This window comes from Camponotus floridanus, unplaced genomic scaffold (genome assembly GCF_003227725.1).
Source record: "Camponotus floridanus strain SB8 unplaced genomic scaffold, Cflo_v7.5 scaffold148, whole genome shotgun sequence".
Classification (NCBI taxonomy): Eukaryota; Metazoa; Arthropoda; class Insecta; order Hymenoptera; family Formicidae; genus Camponotus; species Camponotus floridanus.
In genome coordinates, this window is record NW_020229268.1 from 156052 (window position 1) to 171237 (window position 15186).

Sequence of the window (15186 nt, forward strand, 5' to 3'; positions counted from 1 at the left end):
GTATATATATAACGTAGTAAAAAAATATTATTGGAGAAAATGTATATGTATATGTGTTGCGCTATATTGCACTTGCATTAATGCTCTCCAATATTGTTTCTGTTACGTTATTTGACATATATCGATTGTCATGATATTGATATTGTAGCAATATAATATGTTAGTTCAAATTATATATTATTTTACACGCTCGTTATCGTCGCGATGTTGTAATATTGTACAAACTTTTTACAGGACTGTAGAGATATTTTCACGTAAAGATCAGTGATTTTAGGATTTATTCCCCTTATCTAGAATTGTAGATATCGCGACAGAGATAGTAGATCATTGTTAGATACTATCGTCATTTATGATCTGACGAAATTGTTAATTTTTTGTTTTGAATTACGATGATAATTTATAAAACGCGAGCGAAACGTTAACATTGAATTGGAAAACTCGACAGAGAGAAGACTCGTTGCGGAAAAATACATCGTAAGAATTTTTCTAAAGAAAACGCGGCAGCGTCTATATGTCACACTCCAGAATATATTTCCGGAAGAAGAGAGAGAGAGAGAAAAATTCCACTTTATTCTGTGTTTTGTGTAGTAAAACTTCATCTCTGAGAAGATGCTATTTACTTGAATTTCTCTTGTACGCTTCATGCCAAATTAAAACGTATCAATGCCTCTAGTCAGTATAAAATTAGTCTACGATGTAAGAGATACACGAAAAGAAACATGTCGAATAGAAAAGATAAAAAAAATATAAGATATAATTCACTTTTATTAGTTAATTTCTTCACTTTGCGTCGTCGATGGGGTTCGCCCGAGATTCTTTCTCGCTTATAACGGAATATCCCAATAAACATGGCGCGTCAACCGAAACCAAAATTACATAGCGTATCTATATTTACAGTTAGTAGAAGCGACAAATATGTTTAACAATTCCTTGATGTTTCTTAATGACAGCAAATATTATAAATAGACGTATACACAGGGAGTAGGTACAAAATACTCTGCGATGTTTAGAAGACAGAATATTTGTTACGGTTATTTGTGCTCATTCTTCAGCAACACTCGTCAGCGTCTCTCAAGAACTCGTTGAAAGTACAACTCGCGCGTTCGTATAAATCATCCTATCGAAGTTCGACATTTATGTAGTTCGAATAGACAATATATAAGGACACGCGAATCTATTTTTTAGCGTAATCACTTTCGCTAATTCACTTCCGAGAAAGCTATATCCTATATACATAAAGTAGTACCTCTAAGATCGAGGAATAAGATCGCACGGCCTATATACCGTTCACACTTGTGGAACAAGATAGATAGTTATTTATTTTCTTCGTGCCAAAAAAAACGTCTCGCAATGAAGCAGGGGATGTATTATAATGTAATGGACTGAAGTGTAACGGGATTGAAGATGTAAAACACGCGTTTGAAAGTCAATTACGGCGAATTCATCAGAACGGGAGAGACGAACCAAATCGAACATAATTTCTACCGCATTGAAGGAATGAGACGAATGTGCGATTCAATGTACAATTTCTCATCTAAAGGATATTGATCGTTATGATATGACAAGAAAGATACCGCTTTTCGACTCGTTGTTCTCGCGCGAGATTATTAAATACGCGTATTGTTTAAATGGTGACTCTAATAATTAAAGACTATTTATCACGGCAACATGATAAACAAGAGAAACACGAAATATATCTCACAAGAGATTAGAAATTATATTATTATTTATAATAGTTGATATATGTATAATATATATTGTATATATATTATATATATATATATATATATATATATATATGTATATGTATAATAAATTTAATTCTCTGTTAGAAAATATAGCGTTGACACAGCTAAAAATTCTCGTGTAACGCAGAATTCAAATGGAAAGTGATATGCGAAATTGAATCGCGATTCTGTTGATATAGGAGACCTAACGTATAAAACTATCCTCATCGATGAATTCTCTACGCGTTTTAACTAAATTCACGGTTATAGAAAATAGCTCTGACCTTTCGCGAGAGAAAAGGTTGAGTAAATGTATTAAAGACCTCTACATTGGCGGTATATAAATAAATTATACGGTAGGTGTCTGCGTAAAACAAATGTTGCGTGTCGATAATGCAATATAAATCGTATTAATCGACCTGATTACTTAATTAAGATACTTCATTTTTAGTAGCATTTGACGTACGGGCAGTATGCGACGTGTGCAGCGAGTACGCTCATTTATCGTAAGTCTTATGTCTATGCCTTATCAAAATCCTGGATCTTTTTTACTTAAATTATGGGTTATATATACAGGGTATGAATTGTTGTATGTGTGATAGCGACTACAATACGCTTTACACATTTATGCCAAAGTTGAATCATATCAAAAAAAATTTATTCCATCTTTATATATATATTTTTTTTAACTCTGTCACTCGCAAATTCGATTTGTTTCATCGCGAAGAAAAAAAAATCGTGTCTCTTATGATTTTAAATTACACACTTATACGGAGGCACACGGCTCTTGATATTCTTATTATTAGAATGTTAATGCTCTTGATATTTTTACTACGTATTAATACTACTTTTAGAGTACTAATCAATATGATAAGTATAGTTGAGAATACAGGTCACGAGTTCTGCTCCAGAGGATAATTTCATAGAGAAACATTTATCGCGAATACAAAGTTAACTTTTCAAAATATCGAAATATTCTTATCACAGAAATATATTATCAGTTTCCATTTGCAATTTGTATTTTCATCGCTTTCGTTTTTTTTTTTTGCAACTTTTTCATCAGTGAATGTGTAAATTTTTCTTTTAACAAAACTCTTTTAATATATCGCTTACTTATGACATTTACATTGATTATTAATTTTACGTAGGTGACATGGAAAGAAATTTGAAGGAAAAATATTTTCTTGAATTGAAGAAAATTTTTCAAATTCTATCATGAATCGTCATAACTATATTGGTGTTGGTAAATGAAAAGAATATTCCCCATAGCTTGCTATCCACTCCGAATAATTTTTCGAAATGAATCTTTGCGTAGAAGACGCAAAGGAATATCCCTCGAGATATCATTCTTTCGCATCTCGCATTTAATCCGTCAAATCTTTCGGCTGGAAATATTGTAGAATCCCTCAGGTAATCGTGAAATACCTCTCTTAATCTTGCTTCTTCCCAATGATCTTATCTTGACATGACACCAAAGATCTTGCTTTAATTTCATCGAATGTAGAATGTATCTTATCATCAACCCTATTATACTTGTTATAACTTGACTCTAAAGATCTTTAATTGTAAAAAGATTTTTATATATATTCTCTGTTGACCTTTTTATATATATATATATATATATATTTATACATATATATTCTCTGACATTTTATAAAGATATAAGATTTACCGTAAATGAACGCCTATTTACGCACGAAATGATATATATCACGGTAATGCTCTCTTAAAGGCACCGATTCCTTATAAAGATGGCTTTGTATCACGATTCTGAGTTTGATAACGAATGTTGGATGCATAATGTAAAGAATAGCTTTTAATGTGTAATCCCAACGAAGATATTTAATACAATCTTTGTTTCCCGGATGTGTATGTGTAACAATTGGATATGTTGCAGATATTTATATACTAGCTGATTCGAAGCAAATGCAAACGTACCCTAGATACGATAATGGATCGAGCAGTAGATTATAAGTGTTATGTATCGAGCTATTTGATAATCATTGTATTCCCTACAATTTAGAACTGCACGCATTTCCGTCAATACGCGGAATATATTTTATCTGAAAATATTCTTAACAATTTCATTTTTTTTGCATAAAGCGACGTGAAGGAATCGTAATGACTACTAACTGATTAGGAAATTACACAGTTACGAGGAAGATAATGATGTTTCAGCGAAATGTTTTATCGAAAACATTGTATACACGCGGAGGTATGAATCGGCCCTTGAGAGAGAGGGGCATTTATTTAGAAACTCTAGCTCTCTTATGTCAAAGAAAGATTGTTAAATATGTAACTGTAAGTGCGCGAATGTGTGCTGAAGAACTCGAATCTGTGAAATCGAGATTATTATTTTCTCAAAAGTGCATAATCGAGTATACAATTTACATTTTCGTAGCGCACACTCACAAGAACATGCATGTCAACTCACCCCTTAGCGCATACAGATATAGACCTTGAATGTCTCTCTACTACTCATAATCGGTAGACTCGAAGAATGGCGTACCCATGTCGTTTCATCTCGTATTTGTAAAAGTTCTGTCGTTTATACCGTAGTTTGATGATGTTAACGGCTACTATTTTGTATCCAGTACTCTTAATCCTTAACGGTCCATTTAACTCTCGTTGCACTTTCGACGCATCTGAAATGAACGTAATGCGCGATTTTTGAGCGAGACAAAGAAATAAAGCGTCAAAGTAAAGGAAAGTGTAAATGGTACATGCGCGACACAAAAGAATCCAAGCGTAAGTATCTCGCTACTTTAGATATGAAGAGACTGCGGAGAATTTCGTATAATAAAACGCGGAAACCATTAAGGGTTAACATTTTGTAAAGCGAACATATATGTATATGACTCACTAAAAGATCCCCAAAGGCGAAGTTTTTCATCGTGTCTCCGATCGCGTCGCTCATGGCATTATTATAGCGATTACTAGAGTTCACTGCGATTCTGTAATGTGTACAAGAAGCAATAGAAAAAGTGCCAAAAGTTTCGTTTTATCCGTTTTCAATCTATCGAGTAGACTCGTCGAGCGCATTGTTGGAGCCGCGACTCTTCCTGTATTTAATTAATTAAAAAAAAAGAAGCGCGCGAGAGAGATGACCGATATTGGAATTCGCGGTTGGCTGGGAAAGTAGCACATATGTAAACAGACCACAGAGTTGCATTACATATATATACATACTAAAAGTTGTATCGCGAAATATGATGTTGCATGAATTTGCGGTCTTGAATTTTTTCCCGCGTAAACACGATAATCACGCGCGGATATCTGAATGAAAAACTGGAAGAACTATTATATTTTCTACTCGATTATAAGAGGAGGAATCAGCCGATAAAAGGGAACACAACCGAGACATTTCCGCTATAATTTATCCGCTATCATTTTCATCGAATCACTTCGCTTGACGGATAATGTTTATTAACTCTTTAATGCGTTAGAAGTTTTAATCTAATTTAAAGAAAAATTCTTTCAAAGATCTTCTTCTAGTACCTCTCAAAGTTATTCTCTTTTAGATCTCTTTTCTAGAAGAAGCTTCAAAATTGATTCTTGTAGTTATATGAAGACAGCTGTCAAAAGGATTAAATTTAAATACAAATGAAATAAATGAAGAAGTTCTTAAAATTCAAACATTCCAGAAGTGTATTAAAGAGTTAAAAATATTTCCTTCCTGCCACCAATGCATCTTATTACAATTTTAAAACTATTCTATTCAATCTGCATCTCACGTTTGCGAGAAACGGAACATAGTTGGGATTTGATGTAAGATTTCTATCTTTAGACTGATTAGCGAGCGCGAGATTTATAATTGCGAGATTTATAAATGCGTGTGAAAAATATTGTTTCACAATATTGCTTAATGGGGGTATGAAAAACCTGTCAATCTGTATGCGAGGATGTGTCTGATGATATATAACGGAGAATTAAGATATATATTTAATTCTAGAAAGCGATCGGCACGCATATTCTGTACCTATATCACAGCAGCCTTTCTAGATAAGAAATACTCACTTATGGCAGTTTTCGAGATTACTGCTGATTATCGAGAAGATAGACAGGCGTGATACATACAAGGCCAAAGGGATGTAAAAGCAGGATTATCGATTGAATATCTATCGACCGGTTAAAATGACCGTCACACGGTTTTTCTAGCGTTAAAGGATTTTTATCATCGAATGTACAATCTCCTAGGAGAAGAGTACGATTATATATATATACCGGTCAAAAATATCTCGATGATACATACTTACACACCAAAGAGAATAACAGAATAACGGAATATGAATAGAGAGGCTGAAACGAGGAGAGAAAGAGAAAGGAGAAGAGAAAGAGAGAGATTTATATTCGAAAATCTCCGGAATTATAGTTTGCATCTTGTCGCGAAACGACCATTTTTTAAAGCGCATTCTACATTCTACACGCGCCGGTGAAAAATAACAAGATGTAACGCAACGCAAAGTATGGCGAATATATATATATATACATATATAAATGTTTACGAGAAGCGGAGCATCAATCGCGAGCGAGCTTTAAGCGAGGAGCGGTAGTTTTGGTATAACAAGCGTACCTCCTGAAACCCTGCAAAATACTTGATTATTTAATCGTGTAAAGGATAATAACGAGATGGATGCGAGATATAAGCGTCCGATCGTACCGTCTCAAGCTGTTTAGTCTTCTGTGCACCTATTTGTAATCTACGGAGGTAATCACGCGGACGCGCGCGAAGCCACGAATATTAATGAACGCGAACATTTAGAAAAAAGGTAACCATAGACCGAGCAGAGTTTTAGCTGGTGTATCACGCGCTATGAAGAGAAAAAAAAAATTACACACATAACAACAGTAGGGAGTCGTAGACACGTCGGTGCACGAATATAAATGACCTTCTCATTTAAATTCAGGCACTGTCTGTCTATGACAGCCAGCGAAATACGCAAGGAAAAATTTTACATGTATATTATATAACTCAGATGATTATTAAATAAAGTACTTATAAGAAAATGTATATATAAATAAATCTGCAGCTATATATATATATATATATATACATACATATCTATATATAGTCGTTGTGCTATTCACGTTATTCTTATCCTTTATCGTAGTGAGATTATATTACTTCAACGGCATTAAAGTGAAGTTTATACCTACTTACACATAATTGAAGATTTTGATTATTTATTTATTTCCCTGAATATAGATTGCGAATTTTTCCCTGAATCAATTATATGAACTGCGTAAATAAAAGAAAGTAATAATTTTGAATGTTTATACAGAATTCACACATGCGACATCGATTTTAAGCACCATTTAGTGTGACCAAGTGTAATTAAACAATCTGTAGTCAATTTCTCAAAAATCCTTATCTATAATGTCATCAGCGATTATATTGATGATAAACATAGAATATAATTAATATTATTATAATTATAATTATAATTATTTTTAATATTATTATTAAAAATATATAATATTAATATTCTTTTTATATTATTAATATTAATAATATAAATAATATTATTATAATATTATTATTTTTTATATTATTTTCTTTTTATTGGAGAAAATACAAAGGCTATGACAGCGCCATCCAGCCGATACATCATGTCATATGTAGTATAGTCGATAACATAGGAAATTACTTAATAATCAATTACATCGAAGTTAGGTATAAAATTATTCGTAGGAACCATAATTATAATATAAACTTATTTAGCAAGCTAAATCTTAGTCTATCCATTTACATAAAAACTTGTATCAATATATATATATATATATACTAACCATAAAATGAACTAAAATAGTCGAATTAAATTTAAGTAATTAAAGTAAATAAAGTAATAAAAGTATAATGGACTTAAAACTATGAAAAACAAATGTACGCAAGGCAATATTTAAGTAAAAATAAAATGACGTGGGATTGACAAAATTAGAGTTATTCATGCAAATCAGGTACGTTATTTTTATCGGGAGGAAATACAAAGGCTATGGCAGCGTCATCCAGCCGATACATCATATATGACATACATATACTGCATATATCATATGCAGTATAATCGATAACATAGGAAATTACTTAATAATCAATTACATCGAAGTTACGTATAAAATTATTCCTAGGAACCATAATTATAATATAAACTTATCTAGCAAGCTAAATAGTCGTAGTCTATCCATTCACGTAGAATGGTAATATTATCGCTGGAAATTTATCCACAGCTGTCTGATTAATCATTGAGTAAAATAATCAGCAGATGTCGCCTCGGGCGGCATCGTACGACCGGTGCCACCGCCCTTCGCACATCGCGCCCTCGATAGACCGGCCCTATGTCGCGGCGCGACTGGGCGCGATCGCGAGCGCACGCGGAAACGGAACACGGCGCGACGTCGCGTAAGAAGCGCTCGCTCGCGTCGAATTGAGCACCCCTGCGCGCGATATATCCCGTATTGTACATCAATTCGCGCTCTAGTCGTCGTCGAGGAGCATCGAGGAGGCCGTAGCGGGGCGACTATAGCGAATTACGGCGTACATGCATACGTGTGTAAATACGTGTATACGCGTGTGAGCGATGGCTCCGATTCGGGGCTCCTGTGTACGCTCGATGGTCGAGCATCGTCGCGCACACGTCGCCGCACCTACGTCGGGCGGCGCCGCGAAGAGATCGCCGGCCACCGCCGCCCATTATTAACGCGGACCCGCTCGCCCGTTCTCCCGAAGAGCCAAGAGAGACGCGGAAGCGGCCGGCGATCGTCTCCGCGGGGCGGAGCGGGGTGCTGTGGTATTCTAGTGCGTGATCAATGAACTCTGCTGCTTGAGTCGCGTGTCGAGGAGAGACCACGGGACACGCAATAATGGCCCGGCGAACGTACGTACGAACGATAATAAATCCTCCCTCCTTCTCTCTCTCTCTCTCTCTCTCTCTCTCTCTCTCTCTTTCTCTTTCTCTCGGTATCTCTGTCTCTTTCCCGGATTTGTTCTTACGCCGAGTCCCGCGAGAAGGACGCGTATTCCTCCTCCCGATGACGAAGACGATGAGTGCCACCCATCGACTTCCATTTTCGGTAGAAACTCGCAATTATGACACGACGACCACGTACGTATAGACGTACAGTGGTGCGCGGGCGAACGGCGTAACGAGCGCGTGCACGCGTTAAACGCATCCTCCCTTCCCCCCTCCCGCCCCCCTCTTCCGCCTGCTCAAGGCGATCTTACGTCAGTTGGATCAAGCAGCGTTTTTCAACCCTTTTGTTCGGAGCCAATCGGTTAGCCCGCTTCGTTTAACGCTCCTCGCTCTCCCCGCGCTCTCATCCGCTCTCGTCCACTCGCTCGCTCGCGCTCGCTCTCATCCTCTCTCGGTCGGACGATCAGGATTAATCGCGGAACGCTCGAGCGGGCAGTTAACGCGATGCGCCGCGACGCGTTCTCGTAATTTTCGCGGGCGACACGCAAAACTCGAATCGGAAGCTCGAGTGGGTGGGGGAGGATCCTCTCTCTCTCGCGCGACGATTTTTTGTTTAATATCGCTCGGAACACACGTCCGCTTCGCGAGAGGTGCCGAGAGACCGCTGCTTCGCGTTTTCATCAGTCTCCGTCTCGCATATATTCGTGCTGAGGCGTCTCTCATAAGGATGAATCGTGATCTCGAAGGGACGTGATAGTAATAGGAAAATCGAATGGTATAAAAACTTACAAGATTCGGGATAAAACTGAGATTAAATTTTGTTTAGTTTTCAAATTTTTCCATAATTTTTTTTCTATTTGTTTTTTCTTACATTCTTCTATTTATCTGACAATGATTGTACGATGGAGTAGGACGGTGTCTTTAATATACATAGATAAAATCACCGGAGAATGTGAGTTTTGTTTTTTTTTTTTAAATATCCTCCATTTTTAGTTACTTAAAATATATTTTCGAAAGTTTGATTGAGCCTTATATGCATTTCCTAGAAACATATATAATTTTATTTATTATCTAGTACAATTCACTCAAGGCTTATTCTAATATGAAAGTCATTTGACAAATTTTTCGATGTCAAAGAAATTTTCAATTTATTTTTATCACAATTAATTTACTGAAGATTAATTTTGTCTTTCCTTTTGGCACAACTTTCACTACACGATACATATATATGATGTTCTATACATATATATGAAAATCTCTTATTTCATGATTCTTTTATTGCAGATGATGATATAATACAGATTTACTATAGTCTTTGAGAAAGCACGCATTAAACAATTGCTTCATAAAACAAAATAAATGATCCAAGATGAATGATATAGAAAGTTTTGGCATGAAGGGAGGCTCGAAGATGCCTCACAGTCATTCAACACCAGCTGGTGTGGATGGAGGTAGTAGAACACCTCCTACAACACCACGGAAGGCTGGAAAAATGCTGGCAGTTCGTGTACAGATGTTGGATGACTCTATTACAATGTTTCAAGTGCAGGTAATTAAGAGGGAGAATATTTATATTTTTTTAAAATAATTTCTTCACATTTTTAATTACACATATTACACATATACTTTAATTGCGGCATCATACACATTAAGATATATGAAGAAAATTATGCATTATCTACAAAGATAGTTATCAAATACTAACAAGATTTGATGTTCTTTCATTAGAATTTAATAAGTTTTCTTGAATTTATATTCTAATACGCCGTTTATAAAGAAAATGCAAGTTCTTTTAAGATTCTTGCTTTGATGAAATTTGCAAATATATATGATATTTAATCTTTCTTTATGCAATGTAATTTATTTTTCCTCTGAAGTCTTCATTATTTATAAAATATGTCAGTATATAGAAATATTTATTGTTTATATTATTTATAAAGACAATTTCTTTTATGTTTATAAAGAGTAATCACGGAAGAATAAGCGCTAAAATGGTGCTTAAATGATGCTTGAATATCTTATTGTACCTTTACAATTCTCTAGTATATGACAATTGACTGTGTGTGTTATTGCATTTATAGTCATAAGCTATTACATATCTGTGTTACGCATCTCTCTATACATTCTTTCTTTATATATGAAAATATTCATCAAAGAAGATCATTGAATAATTTAATCTAAGCTCACATATCTTTTTTTTTTTGATATTATTTTGATGATATATGTGTAGTATGTACCATTTAATATATTGATCATTACACTTATATGAGCTTTATTGTTCGTAATCTGTAGCTTTATTCTCGTTTTTTTCATGTACTCAAAAAATCTATGTATATTAATATGTCTATCAGCTTGTATTTGCTGCATAGGCATATATTAAACTATTTACTTCGTGCATCCAGGTCAAGAGTCGTTGATTATAAAGTCTCTTAGAATCCTCTGTGTGGAGCTCTTTAACTTAGAATTCCGATACACGAAATTTTCACTTTTATATTATTTTGAAATATTATTTCTATCATAATATTTCTCCCATAATTTCAGTAATAAGATGTTCTGTAATTTTATATACGTGTTTAAACATTAATAAGCTGGATTTTACTCTCAAAAATTTTTTACAACAATCCTATAATTATGTTATTTAGATTAAAAAATATTTTGTTATTTAGATTTAAAAATTTACTGACTTATAAGTAATATATATATATATATATATATATATATATATATATATATTTTTATATTGGTGAGATGATTATATACCATGTACGCTCTGTATGCATATACTTCCAGAAGAATGAGTTACTGGAGCATATAATGTATCAAATGGGGGATTCTGTGTGCAATATATGTATATACTCATTTATTGATTATTTATTTACAATGCTTGCAACGTGTTGCTTATTTCTTCAGAGATTAATTTTGTTCCCCAGCATCTTAACTTTTTGCATTGAAGTTGATAAGATTAAGTCTATATTTATAGTATTTAATTATATAATCTTAATTCATATTATTTGTATTTTACACGTGTGTGTGCGTGTGTGTGTGTGTTTTTTTATATAACTACACTAGTATCTCTTATCAAAGCAACCTCTACCAAAACAATCAAATTAATCTATCAAGTTTAATTTATCAAAATATAATAAAATACATATATTAATAATATTTAAGAATTTTATCATTTAATAAACTAATTGTATTAAAGCTTAGAACAATTTATCACATGTATAAATTTTATTTTATTATTTGAAATTTTCAGGCCAAAGCACTAGGGAGAGTATTGTTTGATCAAGTTTGTAAGCAATTGCACCTTTTAGAAGCCGATTATTTTGGTCTTGAATATCAAGAACCAAATTTAACAAAAGTAAGATGTGTAATTTTTTATTTAATCTCCTTTCTTCAATGAGCAGTGAAATTAAAGCTTGTGATATTTACAGTATTGGTTAGATTTGGAGAAACCAGTATGCAGACAAGTTGGCTTATCTTTAATTGATCCTCTATTGAGGTTCTGTGTTAAATTTTATACGCCAGATCCCGCACAACTCGAGGAAGAGTTTACAAGATATTTATTCTGTCTACAAATCAAACGGGATTTATCTCTAGGTTTACTGCAATGCAATGACAACACAGCAGCATTGATGGCCAGTTATATAGTTCAAGGTAATTTTATCATTGCTATTTCTTCCATTGTTAACATTATAAGTTTAGTTACTATTTTATGAAAAAATTTCATCATCTATTTTTTTTCCTTGCAGCTGAATGCGGAGATTATGTGATAGAAGATTACCCGGATCATACATATTTATCAACATATAAATTTGTGCCTCATCAAGATCAAGAGTTGGAACGACGTATCATGGAGAATCACAAAAAACATGCGTAAGAGACATATTTTATGAATGTAATAAGTAATATTTCATTAATGTTGGATTTGCCTGAAACATATATGATTTTGACATTATTAGAGGCCAATCTCCTGCAGAAGCAGATCTCAATCTCTTAGAGACAGCTCGACGTTGCGAACTATATGGAATGAAAATGCATCCAGCAAAGGTGAGTTAAATGTAAAAAGAAAAAACAATTGTGCATTATATATATTGTGTATTGCATACATATTATGTACATATAAAATATATATATTTTTGTTCTTTACTAGGATCATGAAAACGTTCCACTAAATCTTGCAGTGGCACATATGGGCATTGTAGTTTTTCAAAATTATACTAAGATAAATACATTTAGTTGGGCCAAAATCAGAAAAATCAGTTTCAAACGAAAACGCTTTCTAATCAAATTGCATCCCGAAGGTTATGTAAGTAAGCTTGGAATCTTTAACATTTTTAAAGACAACATAAGTCTGCAAAATTTTAGATTTTATTACAAAGAGCAGAATAGGTGAATCTGATACGATTTTTTATGCTGAAAACGATTCTGCCACAGAATTTTCCCAGCACGTCAGGTGTTTGAGTAATTTGTGGTTAAATAGTCCAAAAATTGTTATAAATTTTAATTCGTGGTAAGACAAAGAAGTGGGTTGATGTGGAACGGCATATTGTTGGACTCCTATGCACGATCGGTCTTATAACTATCTCAGCGGAAAAAAATTGTACAGCAGCAATCAAAAATGGATTTAAAAGACGAAGACTAGTATTATACGATGCCATTGAAATATTTCCAAAAAATCAGGTTTCCCTATAATAAATTCATGAAATTGATCGAAATAGTCATTTTTAAAATTATTTAATCACAAATTACTCAAAAAATCGACGTGCTGGAGAAATTCTGTGATTCAGATTCAGATTTGTTTTCAGCATCAAAAAATCTATCAGATTCATTTACACTACTTTTTGTAACTCTCGCAGATCAATGTAATTTTTTTATCTTTAAATTAATATGAATTTGAATGTGATATACATACATACATACACACATACATACATAGTGTCCTATTTTAATTGTGCACCCCGATTAACAAAAAGTGATCAGATGAAAAAATGTTTTAGATAAGAGTTGTAGGATTCGGAGGAGATACATTCTTATAGCTTATCTCGAAAGATTTTTAAAACACTATATAAAGTATTGTTTTGTCAAGTACTTTGCGAGTTATGAGAAATAATTTCTTAATTTTACACAGATAATTTTACACTATAAAACATTTCGTAAAAGAATTCATTTTTCCGTGATAGTTTTTAAATATACTTTTATGTATAAAATAATAAGAGAAAGCAATTGATATAAGGAAAACACATAGTTGTTTAAAAAAAATATGTAATTGTTAATTGCAAATTATATATTTTTTCTGTTGAAAAGTACTTTAAAAAATGCTTTATTATAATATGCAAACTCCCTATGAAAAATAGGGAGTTCTATTTAAAAATACAAAGTTGAAATTCATATGACCTTGTCACGTTTACTCAAGCTCAAACTAATGTCACCATCAAATGTTCCTCTCCAAACCTTATAACTTTTGTCTAAAACATTTTTTCATCCGTTCACTTTCTGCAATATTAATCGGGGTGCACAATTAAAATAGAACACTCTATATACACACGCGCGCGCGCGCGCGCATCTCTATTGCAATAAAACAATTTTATTTGTTTTATAGGGTTATTATAAGGATACAGTCGAGTTTTTCTTTGAGGGACGTAATGAATGTAAAAACTTTTGGAAAAAGTGTGTAGAAAACCATGGTTTTTTCCGCTGCTCTGTAGTTAAGAGAGTCGTGAGGCAAAAAACTAGAGTGCTTAGCCGTGGATCATCGTTCAGGTATGTCAATTTATAATCTTTTTATAATATGAATATCACAAAATATGTTTATATGATTTTTTAGAGATCTTTAAAATATCATCGCATATGTGTAAAAAAAATGTCAAAAAATATTTAGGAATTTTTAAAATGCATTTAAAATTATTATAAAATAATAAAAGAGATTTCTCTTTTATATATTATCAGGTATAGCGGCAAAACTCAGAAACAAATTGTCGAATTTGTTCGAGACAATTATGTGAAGAGGCAGACATTTCAAAGGTAAGTTGTTCCAAGAGACTGACAGCTATGTTGAACAATTAAATAAAAGTCTTTGGATACCCCCCATGTAATAGAGATGTAGATAGTGCATGTATATCGCGTACTGTTTCCCCCCTAATGTTGATTTGTACCATTGAGGTCTTTAATTAATGAACGCATCAATTTTGTGTGGATAAGATAGGAGGTGGCACGGTCTTGCTTTTGCCGGAATCGGTATATACATATATATATTTATACATGTATTATTCACGAACGTCCACAATTTCCATAGCGGAAAATATTTCCAAGTTTTTATATTTCCGTTTGTCAGTGTTGCCTGCTCGGACAGGGGTGGCGGGGAGTCAGGCTCACCATCAGGCACGATAAACCCGAATGATGAGTGTACCCTCTCTCAATAGCGTGATCACTAATTATTTATTGTTGTATCTGATAATACACAGCAAAATACCATACTTCACTATAATATCCTATATAACAATTCTATCCAACAAGATACTTGTCCATAGCAGTAGACTGTTCTAAAATAG

The 15186-nt window shown here is 33.5% G+C and overlaps 1 protein-coding gene across 5 annotated transcripts in view; it reads left to right on the forward strand.

Annotated features, from left to right (window-relative positions):
* The first annotated feature begins 7998 nt into the window (after window positions 1-7998).
* The window catches only part of LOC105249907 (FERM, ARHGEF and pleckstrin domain-containing protein 1), a 38436-nt gene continuing 31248 nt past the window's right edge, over window positions 7999-15186 (forward strand). For 2 of the 5 annotated variants that reach the window (XM_025406550.1, XM_025406549.1), the window contains exons 1-8: window positions 10005-10184; window positions 11892-11996; window positions 12070-12292; window positions 12388-12511; window positions 12598-12685; window positions 12789-12944; window positions 14238-14398; window positions 14585-14659. In XM_025406550.1, coding sequence (XP_025262335.1) covers window positions 10005-10184; window positions 11892-11996; window positions 12070-12292; window positions 12388-12511; window positions 12598-12685; window positions 12789-12944; window positions 14238-14398; window positions 14585-14659 — 1112 coding nt within the window. Of the gene's footprint in view, window positions 8600-8664; window positions 9411-9494; window positions 9588-9919; window positions 10185-11891; window positions 11997-12069; window positions 12293-12387; window positions 12512-12597; window positions 12686-12788; window positions 12945-14237; window positions 14399-14584; window positions 14660-15186 lie in introns of those variants that run through there. The other 3 variants (XM_025406546.1, XM_025406547.1, XM_025406548.1) reach the window with 3 other exon arrangements.